The following is a 16097-nucleotide window of genomic DNA, read 5'->3' on the forward strand; positions in this document are numbered from 1 at the left end:
AAACTAAAGCAAGCTCTTGAACCATAAAACATATACTATTATTAGGAACTATTATTAAGGAAGAGTCTTCGTCACCCTTTTTTCCCCACACAAACCCTAAACTACAAACTGTGTCACTTCAATTAGTTCCAGTAAAACCAAACCCTGATTATACTCTATGCCACAAATGACATATTACCAAAGCCAGTAATTTCAGGGAGTTCTGTTTCCAAAAAATGGTTAAGGAAGAAAAGTAAGCACCTTTTCTTCTTCATTCCTATCCTCTTGAGATTAGCTCCAGCTGAGCCTCAGATATTGCAGAAGTCCCAACATTTATTTATGCTCATTTAAATAGCACATAGAATTACCATTTTATTATCTTTAAGCAAAACCATAACAAAAAAATAATTTCTTGGGAAGGTAATAAGTAACATTACTTATTTCGCCATGGAGCAAAACTATTTCCCATAAATTCAGCTGCTAATTTTTAAACCAAAATCAGTTGGTTACCTATCCATATTGCTGAACAAACTACTAGGTTCCAGCCAAAGGTATAACTCAAGGGTAGAAATGTTCAGTAAAAACCACCTGCATGAGAGTAATCATGAGTTGTATTCTGAAATAAGATAACTATCTCATTTTTTGCCATTCAGGCAATATGTTAAAAAGAAATGGTGAATTCTCTAGCACGATTTATTTGGTAATCTTGTTTTCCTGTCCTGGCTTACACAAGGGAAAACCAGTCTTACTCCATGAAAACCATTATCTGAATCTGAAATAGTTGCCAGGCTATACAAACATGTCACATACCAATGTTAATATCTCAATTTTTGCTCAAATAAGCATTTAAATGAAGGTTTAAGCTTTGGAAATCCTAAAATGTAATTGCAATTTTACCTTTGAAGAAAGTGGGTAGAGATAAACCCATGGCGGTCATTGGTAACTGGATTTCGGAATAATTTACTTTTTGTTTGTGCTGTCACTATTGTTCCATCAGCTAAAGAGAACCGGTAGAGTGGTGTTTCAGCAATGCCTTGCATGTAAGCTGTTAAGAAAAACAGATTTCTGTTAGAAGAGCACCTTTCTGTTCATATTTCATGTTACACAAATAATGGCTTGCAAAATAAGACAGACATTTTAAAAGTTCAAGTTTGGTGTCTACTAACTTTTGCCTAAAATGCATACACATGAAAGACAACAATAACAACAAAACCTATACAGCTTCTGCGTGTGAATTTGTACATTGTGGGGGAAATGGCAATGTATAATGTCAAAAGGTAACAGAGCTAATCCTATTTTGCCCAGGTTTCATTGTAATAATCATTACCTGCAGAAATAGAGACTCTGAATTGGAGAGGTCAGGATTTTATTAAAGCAAGCAGAAACTATTTCCATATGCCACCTCCCATTTTATGAAAACAAAGCATCATCTCACAGCAGTGAGGAAATTCAATGGCAGCAAGATAGTAAGCAAAATCTAAAAGGGTGTCTTAAATTTGTCATTCCCTTAAGAGCCGTGGTGGCGCAGTGGTTAGAGTGCAGGCTACTTCTGCTCCCTGCCGGCTACCTGCAATTTGGTAGTTCAAATCTCACCAGGCTCAAGGTTGACTCAGCCTTTCATCCTTCCGAGGTGAGTAAAATGAGGACCCAGATTGTTGGGGGCAATATGCTGACTCTGTAAACCACTTAGAGAGGGCTATAAAGCATTGTGAAGAGGTATATATGTCTAAGTGCTATTGCTATTAAGATTGGAAGAAAGGCTTATTTCTCTCTCATACTTGACATAATTGGACATTTGATATGTTGTTTTTATATGAAAATACATGCTCCAATTAGAACTTCCAAGACAACAATTCACTGTATTTGTTTTAAATTGGCCCCAAAAATAAATACCCCCCTTTATTTTTAAAATTAACCCCTCAATGGCTTTAAATTCCAGATTTTACCTTCCTGATAATGCCGCTTGTTTGACCAGGGCTGACCTTCATTTTGGCATAAAAATCTCTGAATGCAACGGCGGATTGTATCTTCAAATCCTGGCCTCATAGACCTTAAAGAATTTGTATCTATGTTAACAAGTTTACCTGCCGAATAGAAAAAAAAAACTATTGGAAATTATATTTATACTTAATTAACTGAATGTTGTGTTAGTAGAACCTATAGAAATATAGAATTTATTGAACCATTACAATGTTATTAAAAAACAAAAGCACAGAATTTTAATTGAATAAAATACTGAAAATAAGTAGAGAATATCAATTGAATAAAAATTATTCATACTTTTTATTAATCTAAAAGAATGGAGGTGAGTTGCAGTTCTGCAGAAAATATATTCCATAATTTAGGAGCAATATAGAACAAAATCATCTGCCTATGGGCCTTAGGTGAACTAGTTCATATAACCAGACAGACAGTTCCTTCAATGAGTCCTAAATCGTTTAAGGTTTGAAACAAACAATTTCAAACAATAGGCAAACACTGCAAACTAGAAGCACTACAAGAAAAATATTCTGAAATAATAATTTCCTTGTAAGCTCCAGCCTTGTGCAGAATGCAGGAGTGAGGACAGTTAATGGTGCCAGTTAATTGGCACATATGACATCATTGCTCTGTGATGTGCATTGGTAGCAGTTTGTTTCTGGGTGCAATTCAAGATGCCGGTAGTGATCTGTCCCCGTCCACACACACACACAAACACAGCCAGCCGAGGGTTAAGGAAGCACTTGGAACACACCCAGGTCTTTATCTCCAACTTGGCAGCGATATACACACCGTCTGCCAAGTGCTTTTATTTCCACAGAAAACAGAAAGATAATATACTTAGCATACAAGAGTCCAAGAATTATTATTCCTCTCAGCAGTTTCGGATGAGGCTTTAGTGACTATCCAAGGTTTACTTTTGTTCGTCACAAGGATCACTGGCCACCACCCTCTATTATATAGTCTCTGGGGTGTGGTCCAGTGACTCAGTTCTAATCCCTAGCATGCCTCCTGAGCTGCTGCAATCGTTTATCACGCCTTCGGAGGCGTGCGTCCAGGAATGATGTCTCTCCCTCGCTCTCATCCGAGTCACCTGTCTCCCTGCTAATCTCCTCTCCCTCAGCCGGCACCTGAGACAGTGCCAGAGGGGAGGGGCCTGGAGAGGGAGGCCTGGCTGACTCCTCTTCCTCATGCTCGGAGCTTTCTTCCTCCGATGGGACAGGCTCAGAGGGCGGGCCACAACAGGTAGTTACCTTTAAAGCTTTATATAATTTGGGCCAGGTTACTTATATTTACCATCACACTGTGGTTGCCTCAAACTAATCCAGCAGGAGGCACATTTTCGGTACTGTTGGCCAAGAGGCTTGTGCTTAGCAGGGCCCTGAAAAAGTGCTTTTTCTGCCATCACACCTGCCCTCTGAAACGTCAGCTTTTATAAGATTAGGTTGGCCCTCACCCTCATTGTTGCTTTAGATTTTTTGGCACAATTTCAGAAGTGGTTTACCATTGCCTCTTTCCTAGGCTTAAGGGAGAGTGACTGGCCCAACACTACCCAACTACCATAGCTTTGTGCCTAAGATAGGACTAAAATGCACTGTTTCCTGTTTTCTAACTGATAGCCCAACCACTACACCAAAGTAGCTCTCCTTTTATTTTTATTTTTTCTTATTTTAGCAATTGCACTTTTTATTTAAAGTTGTGTGCCACCCAGACTCATGTATGTCAGATGGGCAGCCATCTAAATTCAATGAATTCATAAATAAATAATATGCTTGAGGGCAATTAGTAACACAAACCATGTCATTCCTATAGTTTGCATTAAACAATGTATTTGATGGGTTTTTCAAGTAGAATTCTCACCTGACAGATCATGCCTAGTAACAAAGCTCTCTGTGTTTGGGGAAAATACTCTCTCTACTGTAGAGATACGACGCGCGACACATATCATGCAGGACTGCAAATCTGAAATACAAAATATTTTATGACATATTTAAAATGTAAAACTTTAGCCATTCAATATGTGAGATATATTGCAGTATAAATGAATGGAATACATTTAAATAAGTGGATGATTTGCCATTACCTTCCCCTTCTTCTAGCATAGCTCTTGGTTGTGATAAAGCAAAACACTGCATGGTTTCAAATCTTTGATGCAATTCCTGACTGCTTCCTATATCTTCTAGAAGTTCATTTAATGGTTTCACCATCATACGACAATTAAACGTGTGACTTTTCTGTCTCGGTGCTTCGTTGGTCCAAGAAACCCCATTCACTAAGAAAAAAAGTAATAGAACTTCTCATTAAGTTGTTGGAAAAAGAATTATGACTTTAAATCTGTATTTATCCAGCTACACTGGCTATTTAGAACTGAGGAGGGTTAGGGTTAGGGCATGCTATTGTATGTAACATTTATGTACTACTAAGAATTACCCACAAAAGAAAAAAAAATAATTTAATGCATGGAATATCATGTAATAGGCAGGCAAAAACCAAAATCTGCTATAAATATATTAAAGGGTGGAAGAAGGTAGAGGAGTCTTCTAATATCAGCCATCAGTGTTTGCAACATGAACTTTATTCATATTTATTTATATCACACCTTCATTATTTTTACAACTCAAGGCTGTGAACATATCCAACACACTTTCCTCATCCTATTTCCCCACAACAATAATCCTGTGTGGTGAGCTGGGTTGAGATAAAATGATTGGTCTACAGTCACCCTGCTGGCTTTCATGGCTAAGGTGGGACTAGAACTCACAGTCTCCTATTTTCTAGCCTGGTGCCTTAACCACTAGACCAAGGGTGTCAAACTCACAGCCAGCAGGCCAGATGCATCACACACTGGCCATTTTAGTGAAGGGGGGGAAAGTAGTGATACAGCACATGACGGCAACGTGACAACGAGCGTTTGACACCCCTGCACTAGACCAAACTAGTTTTCTTGCACTTGAACAATGAAAGCTGGAAAGACAATCAAGCAGTAGTCTCACTCCAACTATTCCCATTTCTATTCTGGATTCCCTAAATGTTATCAGTACTGTCAATCATACACAACAATGCTAATTTGCAAGATATACACTGCCACGATTTTGCTGGGATCATTATGGTGCAGGAGATTTAAGTCCCGGTGTCTTTGCCATCAAGTGAATCATATCTGAGAATTAGAGCGATATACTGTATGAAAACCTAACTCTATAATATTGGACATAACTGAATTTGCATCTTTTCACACTTAATATTTTATTATGATCAACATCGAGATTTAACGAAAATTTACTTAGAACATTAAGATGGGGTAATAGAGTTCAATTACAAAAAATAAACTTTGATTGATATGTTCAGCAAAATTTAGTAAAAATGAAAGTCAGTATTTTAACAGAATCTACATAATAGTATATTTTAAATAAACTGAACAGCAATACTTCAATTTCTATTAACAGAGAATAGCATGTGTTTACTTACTACATATATTCTTTGTTTTTCTATAACAGCTCAAGGCATTTTACATGAAGGAATCCCCTAATCTCACAACAACCCTGTGAGGCGGGCTAAGAAAATGTGTGTGTGTGTGTGTGTGTGTGTGTGTGTGTGTGTGTGTGTGTGTGTGTGTGTGTATATACATAAAATATCAAATATATTTTACTGATATCAGTAAAATATATTTGGTATAAAATATGGTTTGTTGTGGATGCAACTGCTTGAGGGCTCCTGGGTTGGAGCTGAAAGGCAAAAGAGAGCAGAATGCTCTCTCCCACATGTTGGAGTAGACCAGGTGTCTCGGTAAAACACTTGATACATTATATATATATATATATATATATATATATATATATATATATATATATATATATATATATATATATATATATATATATATATATATATATATATATATATATATTTGTTTTCTAAGGTTTTCGCGGGTGTTTGTATGTATATTTTGTGTGTGTGTGTGTGTGTGTGTGTATATATATGGGATAACAATTTAAATTACATAAACCATCTTTTTTAAGAAGTTACAAAGATCCACATATAATTTGGTTAAATACTGAATTTTGCTGAACATTAAGGTACAATGTGAATGAAAATTTAAAGAAGTACTTTAAAGTTAATACTGTAGTTTAAAGTTAAACATAAAAGTTAATTTTTGTTAGAAAAGGTCAGTTTTGCACATTTGACATACCAAGTGATTATGAAAAGCTTTCTTACCTGCAGATTTGGGTAAATTTTTTAGAAAATCTTTCCGATCTTCTTCATGTAAGATACTGTAAACACTTGTATTAACCAGGTCCTCTTGTTTATATTGCAAATACTGAGTGACATTTTCAGATACAAATACAATGTTTCCGTCCCTATTTACTACAAATAAGAAGCCATCTAATGCCTAGAAATAAAGTTATGGAAAGCTAGTATTGAGGCATTTAAACACACACATATATATTAACAGTTATTATGTACTGAAATAAACATCAATGTTGCTGATGAAGTTACCTAGTTTGGTAATGAAATATCGGCAAGAAAACAACCAAGCTCAGAGAGCACAAAGAACCCCGCAGTTCAACCAAGAGCTACAAATATTCTCTGCTATCAGTATTTTATAATCCTATACTTAGCAACACAACGTCTATTGTATTCACTTATAATCCTATATTTGCGTTGTGTGTATACACAGCATATGCCTCCTAGTTGATAGGATGTGGGCAAAATTATATTGGCTTACAACATAGTTGTAATCTTGATTCTATCTTGGATAGATTAGCTGGAGCATCCTTGGAGTAAAACTGAACTTTCATTATCCTTGCACGATGCTGGCCAAATGTGCCAAAATAGACCAATATTGTCCTTGTTTTGATTAGGAACACTGCAGTCTGGCATGAAAATGATTACATCTAAAAACTTAGTCAATATCTTCTTTCTCTTATTTGGAAACAGTAGAGTAGAGTAGAGTAGAGTAGAGTAGAGTAGAGTAGAGTAGAGTAGAGTAGAATAGAATAGAATAGAATAGAATAGAATAGAATAGAATAGAATAGAATAGAATAGAATAGAATAGAATAGAATAGAATAGAATAGAATAGAATAGAATTTTTTATTGGCCAAGTGTGATTGGACACACAAGGAATTTGTCTTGATGCATACACTCTGTGTACATAAAAGATACAAGAATCATAAGGTACAACACTTAATGATAGTCATAGAGAACAAATAAGCAATCAAATCATATTAGGAAACAGTCAATATCAATATATAGTTGCAAGAAAAAGTATGTGAACCCCTTGGGATTACATGGAGTTTTGCATGAATTGGTCATAAAATGTGCTCTGAACTTCATCTAAGTCACAACAATAGAAAAACACAGTCTGCTTAAAATAATACTACACAAACATTAGATGTTGCCATGGTTTAATTGAACATAACATGTAAACATTCACAGTGCAGGGAGGAAAAAGTATGTGAACCTTTGGACTTAATAACTAGTTGACCCTCCTTTGGCAGCAATAACCTCAACCAAACGTTTCCTGTAGTTGCAGATCAGACCTGCACAACGATCTGGAGTAATTTTGGACCACTCCTCTTCACAAAACTGTTTCAGTGTAGCAATATTCTTGGGATGTCTGGTGTGAATCGCTCTCTTAAGGTCATGCCACAGCATTTCAATCAGGTTGAGGTCAGGACTCTGACTAGGCCACTCCAGAAGGCGTATTCTGTGCTGTTGAAGCCATTTTTTTTTTTTTTTGAATTACTTGTATGCTTTGGGTCATTGTCCTGTTGCATCACCCATCCTCTGCGGAGTTTCAGTTGGTGGACAGATGGTTGTACGTTTTCCTGCAAAATGTCTTGATACACTCTGGAATTCATTTTCCCATCAATGACAACAATCCATCCAGGCCCTGAGGCAGCAAAGCAGCCCCAAACCATGATGCTCCCTCCGCCATGTTTTACAGTGGGGATGAGGTTTGATGTTGGTGTGCTGTGCCTTTTTTTCTCCACACATAGTGTTGTGTGTTCTTCCCAAACAACTCAATTTTGGTTTCATCTGTCCACAGTATATTTTGCCAGTAGTGCTGTGGAACATCCAGGTGCTCTTTTGCAAACTTCAAACATGCTGCAATATTTTTTTTGGACAACAATGGCTTCCTCCGTGGTGTCCTCCCTTGTACTCCATTCTTGTTTAATGTTTTCCTTATTGTAGATGTGTCAACAAAAATGTTAGCATGTGCCAGAGATTTCTGTAGGTCTTTAGCTGACACTCTAGGATTCTTCTTTACCTCATGAAGCATTCTGCGCTGTGCTCTTGCAGTCATTTTTACAGGACGACCACGCCTAGGGAGAGTAGCAACAGTGCTAAACTTTCTCCATTTGTAGACAGTCTGTCTTACCGTGGACACATGAACATCAAGGCTTTTGGAGATACTTTTGTAACCCTTTTCAGCTTCATGCAAATCAACAATTCTTGATCGTAGGTCTTCTGAGAGCTCTTTTCTGCAAGGCATGGTTCACATCAGACAGTGCTTCTTGAAACCAGTAAACCCAAAACAGGTGTGTGTTTTTAAAGGGCAGGACAGCTGTCAGCACACATCCAATATCATCACACTGATTGGAGTCAAGGTTGGCTCACTCCTGGGTCCAATTAGCTCTTGGAGAAGTCATTAGGCTAGGGGCTCACATACTTTTTCCTCCCTGCACTGTGATTGTTTACATGTTATGTTCAATTAAACCATGGCAACATCTAATGTTTGTGTAGTATTATTTTGAGCAGACTGTGTTTTTCTATTGTAGTGACTTAGATTAAGTTCAGAGCACATTTTATGATCAATTCATGCAAAACTCCACGTAATCCCAAGGGGTTCACATACTTTTTCTTGCAACTGTAAATAGTAAGGATACCAAGGACTGCAACAAGGTTACAATCATACAGTCATAAGTGGGAGGAGATGGGTGATAGGACATGAAAGCCTTGATTAATCAAAGGGATAATGGACAGCAAAGTATCTCTGGGCCAATCTGGTGACATCCATGCCATATAGAAGGCTGTATTATGCAATGTAAAAGAAATAAGCCTAAAAGGGCAGAGAATTAATGCATTAAAGAAAAAAATAGATATGTTTTATATCTTGGAAACTAAGAAAAAGAGGAAAGAATGTAACAGAGTTGAACGGTCTGCTCTTGTGTGAGAATATCTGTAGGGAAGTGAATGTGCAGATTTAACTATGAATAAAAGAATGAAAAGATATGTCATGAAGTATCAATAAGTTATCATGGATGCATATGAAAGCCAGAATCCACAGATGATAAAGATTGCATGTTACATTCCAGTGAACGGTGACAATGAATAACTGAAGATCAGATAGAAGGAAAAATTGTGTAGCATTCTGAATGAATGTGATATAGGAGATTGGGTCATACAGAGAAAATGAATAAGGAACTAACTGTAAAACATACATAAAGGAACAGCAAGTGCTTTGAGAGGCATGGGATGATGTAGAAAGTTATGGGTGGATGGAACAAAGAGCAATATATAAAGCAGTTGTGTGGATGTGATGAAAGGAACAATGTCTATAAAAACAAAAAAAGAACGAAGATGTACAGGTAGTCTGTGAGTTAGGAATGTAACTGAGCCCAGAATTGTGGTCCTAAGTCGTACAGGTTGTTATCTGATTTTACGACGTTTTTTGCACAGTGAATCACCGCAGTTAAGTGAACGAGTTGGTCATTAAGCAAATCCATTGTCTGCTATGGGTGGGTTTTTTTGCCAGAAACTGGAAATAAACATGGGCTTTCAGCAAAAAAAAAAAAAAAAAGGTCGTAAATCTTGGTCGTGTGAAACCACAGGTCAGAATTTTGAATCCAGGTCATAAGTAGCCTTGGGGGGGGGGGGTGTTGTCTGTTGTAATTTGAACAGTTGCTAAGCAACCAGTTGTTAAGTTCAGAACCATCTATATCACGGGTGTCAAACTTGCCGTGTCATACCATCACACGACGTATTGTGATGCTTTTTCCCTTTGCGGAGCTGGGGCGGGCGTGGCCTGCACCAGTGTGACACCCCTGATCTATATAATAAATTGTTTTGTGATATATTAGTTTTAGCTATTTCTATTCTTTTTCTGAACCTATATTTTTCATTTAAATGAAATAAAGAGAGGTGGGTAGCTCAAAATGCGAAAACTAAATAAGTAAAAAAATAAAATATTTCTTTGGCTTAATATGTCTTGCAGGATCCAATCTGCATTGGTCACTGGGACTGGAGGTTTAGTCATCCGAGCTTTCAGATTCATTCTGGAATCCATCCTCAGGAACTTCTCTCCCACCAGAGTATGTGCTTTGGGCTATATTATGCATAGTATTTATGTGGTGCCTGGTTGTGTGTGACTTTAGTTGTTGATTGGGGTGTTGATGACCAGTTATTAAGTCGCTGGCTGTTATCTTGTGCTGTCAAGTCCTCAAATCCTAAGTACCTGATAAACTGGTGGTAAATCAGCACTCATGCAGACTGACAAGGGGCCCATTTCCCAGGCTTCAATCATTTCCCTGGCTATTTTTTACCTGCTCAGCCAACAATCTTAGTACCTGTGAAATTGAATGTATGTTCATTGTCATTGCTATTTCCTACCCTTTTCCTGTGATCTCTGTAACAATGCTCTCTCTGAATAGGAATAACATGGTGGATATGTATGCATATATACATGTAAATAATCCTATACTTATTTATTCAGAAGGATTCCACTAAAATCAATGAAATTATTTCCAAATAAGGGTATTAAGAATTACAATCTAAGTGGGAACAGAATAATATTGATTTTGCACTTGAAAAATTATTATTAGAAGCAATGCCCAACTCAATCTCTCATTTCCAAACCTGATGTCCTCCAGTACATTCCAAAAAGGTGGACCAAAAGTCATGCTAGCTCAGAATTACATGTATTACAGTCCAACATATCATGCAGACATCTCACTAGGAAAAGGGTACATTACTCATTTTCTAGGAATGGAGAAGGAATCTCACTTTTTACAGTTTTTGAACTGTAAAAATATTGAGAGCTGATAGAATCTTCTGAACATGGCTATTTGACAACTACAAATATAGTAACAAACGTAGAGCTTTCTGCTGTGCTAATGATTCCACAGAATTGAGCTATACTAAAAGTATGTCCCAAAGGTGCTTTTTCAAGAGGCAACTGGACTTTCTGTTTTGTTTTGTTTTTTAAGACATTTTGCTTCTCATCTAAGAAGCTTCTTCAGCTCTGACGGGATGGTGGGGTTTTCTCTTCAAAAAGCAACTTTGGGACAACCATGATCTGGATGAGAATCTTCACAGATATATCCTAACACTATATACTTGCCTGTAAGAGGAGTGGTCCCAATGAATCTTTATCAATAACACCCTGTCCAGTTGAAGATACATCTGCCTTCTGAACATCATCATCAGTAGATGCTGTTTTTCCTGAAATTGAAAAGCAAGTCTTGAAAAAGGCAATACTATATATGTAAACATCTGGATATATACAGATTTAACTGTTACTATTTATTATTAAAATGCTGAAAATATTTAATGAGAATTTAAACAGCTGAAAAAAACAGTAGTGAAACATACACAATATTAATCTTTATTCCATACTAAAGGAGGAAAGCTTCTTCAGTGACATAGAAAATATAAATTCAGCTTAACCATGACATTTTTTGATAATGAAGTAAAAGATAAAGGAGACACTGCGTATTTTATTCTGCTAGTCGTTGTCAACTATAACAGATGGTACTCATCTCCATTTCAAAGCCATTGAGCCAGCGCTGTACGAAGACATTTCAGCAGTCATGTGGTCAGCATGATGTCACGAAGCGCTGTTACCTTCCCACCAAAGTGGTACCTATTTATCTACTCGCATTTGCATGGTTTCAAACTGCTAGGTTGGCAGGAGTGGGGCAAGGAGGGGAGCTCACTCCATCCTGTGGCACTCGGGTCTTGAACCTGGGCTGCCGGCTTTCCAGCCGACAAGCCCAGCATCCTAACTGCTGAGCCACTGCACCACCCTTGATAATGAAGACTGGGTAAGTCTTCATTTAAATGAGAAGAAACAATCCAGAATTGTGTTATGATAGCTTGAGAAGAGAGCCATAGGTCTACCTATTTCTCCTATGACCTATTTTATGTTCTTTACTTTCTCCCTTCACAATAAAATGATTGTGGAAATGGTTTAAATGGTCCTTCCAGTTCTTGATTCTATGGCAGTATGACTTGGCTCTTCTATTATACATGGTAGTTCATATATGATATGCCATACACTAAATAAGTAAATAAAATGACTTGGATCTAACCAATCTGTTATTTTACTGACTCTAATACAATGTAATAAATGTAAATATATGGTTCTTTTAGTAAAACATTAGTCAATCCTTCAATTATTTTATTTGTGGTATCCATGTTGTTAATGCTAGCTTAAGCAGCCAAATATAACAGAAAATAAAATGTATCTCATGTTTTAAAGCTAAAATCAGACTGGTGTCTACATGATTTTTAGATAAAAGGGATATTTTTATATAGATTAAGAATCAGTCTTGCCTTGTTCCTTTATCTGACGTATCTGTCGAACTGTTTCCTTTAAAATTGCACATTTATCTGGTTTGACATTGAAATGATCAATGTCACTCAAATTAGCAGATATCAGCTCAGCCAGTTCTTCAATATATTTACTTTCCTGCTCACGTCGCCGCTTCTCTCCACTGCATACAAGACTTAAAGAGAGAGAAAGATACAGAGGTTTTATGGGGTTAAGGCTTCTGGTCATATGATTTCCTTTTATAAAATATATTAATCAAACTGCTAAATTAAAAGTGGTTTTGATTTTGTTACCCTAGCCAAAATATACATGAAGTATAAATGTATTAAATAACTTCAATTTAGTAAGTCACACCTAACCCTTTGGAAATGACGACACCCCCCATCCCCCCCCCCATGGCCACACTGATATTTTCCAACTGGATGTCAAGAGGGTAAATGTTACACTGTTTTTGAGGAAAACTGATTTCTGAGTAGGAATTTGCAACAATGTTTTTCAAGGTTGAATAAAAAATCAATACAAGAATGCAAATGAAGGGAGAGAGAGAGGGAGACAGAGAGAGGGAGCGAGCAGAGAGGTGAGGTCTACTACTGGCTTTTCTCAACTCTGTTTGCTTCAACTCTCTGGTATATAATCCCAACAGATTATCCTTGAAGAATCAAGTCCTTGACAGAAAAACGACTGCCTGATTCTACTCTACTGAATTAAACATATACCTGATTTACCGTGTTTCCCCAAAAATACGAAAATTAGCCCCAGCCTGTTTTTACATGTGGGCCCTACCCTCAAAATAAGCCCTAGTGAAGGGGTGGGAGTGGCCAGCATAGGAAGCGGTGAGCATGCGTAGGCTGACAGTGTCTGGCAGAAGCCACAGCCTGCAGAGCACAGGTGAGTTGAGTACCTGTGTAAGCAGCAGGCGGAGGCAGATGTAGGGGGAAGGCAGGTGATGTGGACGCGCCGGGTAGACTGCGGGAAAACTGAGCATCGGTGGGCCAGGGTGATGGGTGGCCATGAGAGGCTCATTTCCGCGTCTCTCAGCTTGCCTGCAGCCCGTGCAGCACATTAGGATTATCTACCTTCCACTCCACATGTCGGGATCACCTGCCTTCCACTCTGTGCCTTTTGCTCTGCGTAGCCCCAGAGTGCGCCAAGCTGTAGCTGCTGCCATATACAGTCGGTCTCCATGTATTTGCCACCTCTTGTGAATGTGCCGGGGGCAGGGTGCCCAGGGCTAAATCACCCTAAATTGTGTTTCCCCGAAAATAACCCCTAGTCCTTATTTTGGGGGCTCTCAAAAATAAGACCAGGTCTTATTTTTGGGGGGGAAACACAGTATATACTTAATAATATCTTTCTCCTCCTAAATATTTTTTTTCTTGCAATAGTATTGGTTTACCTCATTTCAACATTTTAAGTATGCTATCAACTGAACTCTAATCTAAATATTAACTCAATTTTAAATTCTGAAATACATTACTTATAAATGTTCTACTGTAACACTATTTTAAAAACTTGGAAATACTTTACCCTGGTCCTGCAATATCACATGGTTTGCGTTTTCTTGAGTCACTGTTCATACTGTCCAAGATGTTCTCTCCTAATCCACTCATTCTGATCATGCATCAGCAGCTGAAACCATCAAGGAATACAGTAATTAAGTTTAAATTTTTGCCTAAGAAAAAAGGTAAACACTCGGAAAAACATTCCAGAATGACAGGATTGTGAAGGACTGATGATCATGTACTTTAATGGCTTTCAGTTTATTCCTCCACTGATGTTTTAAAACTCAACTTTCAATCCTTTTTCCTTTCTTCAACTTTCTGTTTTCCTGAATAATTAGATTACCTGATGCCCCCAAGTCTAGGGACATCCTGAGGACTGTAAAAAATGTACACAGACATCAAAGCATATACTGTAGACTCATGGTGGTTTACAATGACAATCAATAATAAAGCATCCACAACGTATCAAACATGTAAACTATCCATGCTAAAAATATAAAAAAACAGCAAGAGAAAACTTTGTGGCTGCTTCCTCCTCCTGCTTCTGCTCCTCCTCCTCATATAGCAGAAATTCAAGATAACAATCTCTTCTGTTACCTAACAGATATGCTCTCTGTCTCAATAAGGGCACCACATTCTGCTACAGATTCAAAACACAGGTGCAATGTACTTTGAGCAGCAACACACACACACACAGTAATTGAGCATTTTGTATGTACTGCAGCCTTCAAGGGATGCATTTGCAAAGTGATGAAGGCATGAGTTACCAGAACAAGAGACTCATTATCCAGGTACCCATCCAACTGTTGCCCTTTCCATTTTTGCCAGTGAATGTTACCAGAGCTTCAGGTAAATTCAACTGCTACATAATCTATGCTTAAGTGGATAAAGACACTAACATTTGATCCTTCTTTTATAGATTTCATAACCAAAATCATCTAACATATGACATACCTGTATAAGGCCACATCACATTAGGAAATAGCCTGAGTCTATCAGTTCAAAACCTGAACTGTGTATGTGTATGTATAAAATCTACCAAACTTTAAAGATAGGTTGATATGGTACTTTGGTACTTATATTATAGGTTAGATATTAATACTATGATGAAACAATGGTATTATCTAACTTATTATATAAGTACCAAAGTATATCAATCTATCTTTAAAGTTGTTTGAAGGAAATTAAAGGTTAACATGTTAATGTTTTGTTAAAATATATAAAAAAAATTGGAATCTTTTAATCTATGAAGAACTTTGAACATATTGTGCCTGAACTGTAACAAAAAAGGTGATTGCTTATTCATGGAAGAATAGTAGTATTCAACAGTATAAATGCTGGCTTAATGAAATCTGCCAACATTAGCCTTCATATGAGCTTCTTATTGACAGGGACAATACAATTCCAGTCCCATGGTCTAGGTAAAAATTTTAAATTCACTGTTTTAAAAAACTGAATTGCAATGCAAAGAAAATTACATAATCTTAGCAATCTGATATCTATATTTAGAAGTAGGGAGGGACAGGGAGAGGGAGAGAGAGAGAGACACATTCTAATACATTAATGATGTATATGCTAAGCAGGCCTGCAGTCTCAGACTATTATCTATTAACCCGAAAACCCCATGGTTTAGAAGCTTACCACATAATGAAAAAAAATGAATTCCATTCACTTTTTTAAAAAGATTGATGGGAATCATAGAGGAATAATTGTCATTTTTGAAGCAGAACCAACTTCCTTCATGTATAAAACCATTGAAAGAAATCAGTGAGATTTTCAAACTTCAGTGTTATCAATTTGCTGTGATACACATTTCTCTGACTGTTGAACTCTTATATAGATGTGTAGATCCAGTTTTCAGATAAATAGTATAGACCAGTGATGCCTAACCATTTTGCCATCGCGTGCCAAAAGTGGGGGGAGAGCAGGGGGGTTGCGCGCGTGTGTGCCCACACCCATAATTCTATGCGCCCCGACCCGCACATGTGCGTGAACCCCCCACGCTTCCCTCGCTTTTGGCATGTGATGGCACGGCGGGCCCGGTAGGCCCGTTTTTCACCCTCCCCAGGTTCCAGAGCCTTTC

General features: G+C 37.5%; 1 protein-coding gene across 3 annotated transcripts in view; it reads right to left on the reverse strand.

The window, feature by feature from the left end:
• NCOA3 (nuclear receptor coactivator 3) overlaps nt 1–16097 on the reverse strand; it is a 113088-nt gene that overhangs the window by 18737 nt on the left and 78254 nt on the right. For 2 of the 3 annotated variants that reach the window (XM_034413830.3, XM_034413831.3), the window contains 8 exons: nt 14040–14141; nt 12515–12687; nt 11301–11401; nt 6172–6346; nt 4043–4231; nt 3820–3921; nt 1926–2063; nt 877–1024 (listed from right to left, as the gene is read on the reverse strand). In XM_034413830.3, the coding sequence (XP_034269721.1) occupies nt 877–1024; nt 1926–2063; nt 3820–3921; nt 4043–4231; nt 6172–6346; nt 11301–11401; nt 12515–12687; nt 14040–14131 (1118 nt within the window). In that variant the 5' untranslated portion in view covers nt 14132–14141. The remainder of the gene's footprint in view (nt 1–876; nt 1025–1925; nt 2064–3819; nt 3922–4042; nt 4232–6171; nt 6347–11300; nt 11402–12514; nt 12688–14039; nt 14142–16097) is intronic. The other variant, XM_087889121.1, reaches the window with a different exon arrangement.

The sequence above is a fragment of the Pantherophis guttatus genome, chromosome 3 (genome assembly GCF_059756535.1).
Source record: "Pantherophis guttatus breed Tessera chromosome 3, ASM5975653v1, whole genome shotgun sequence".
Classification (NCBI taxonomy): domain Eukaryota; kingdom Metazoa; phylum Chordata; class Lepidosauria; order Squamata; family Colubridae; genus Pantherophis; species Pantherophis guttatus.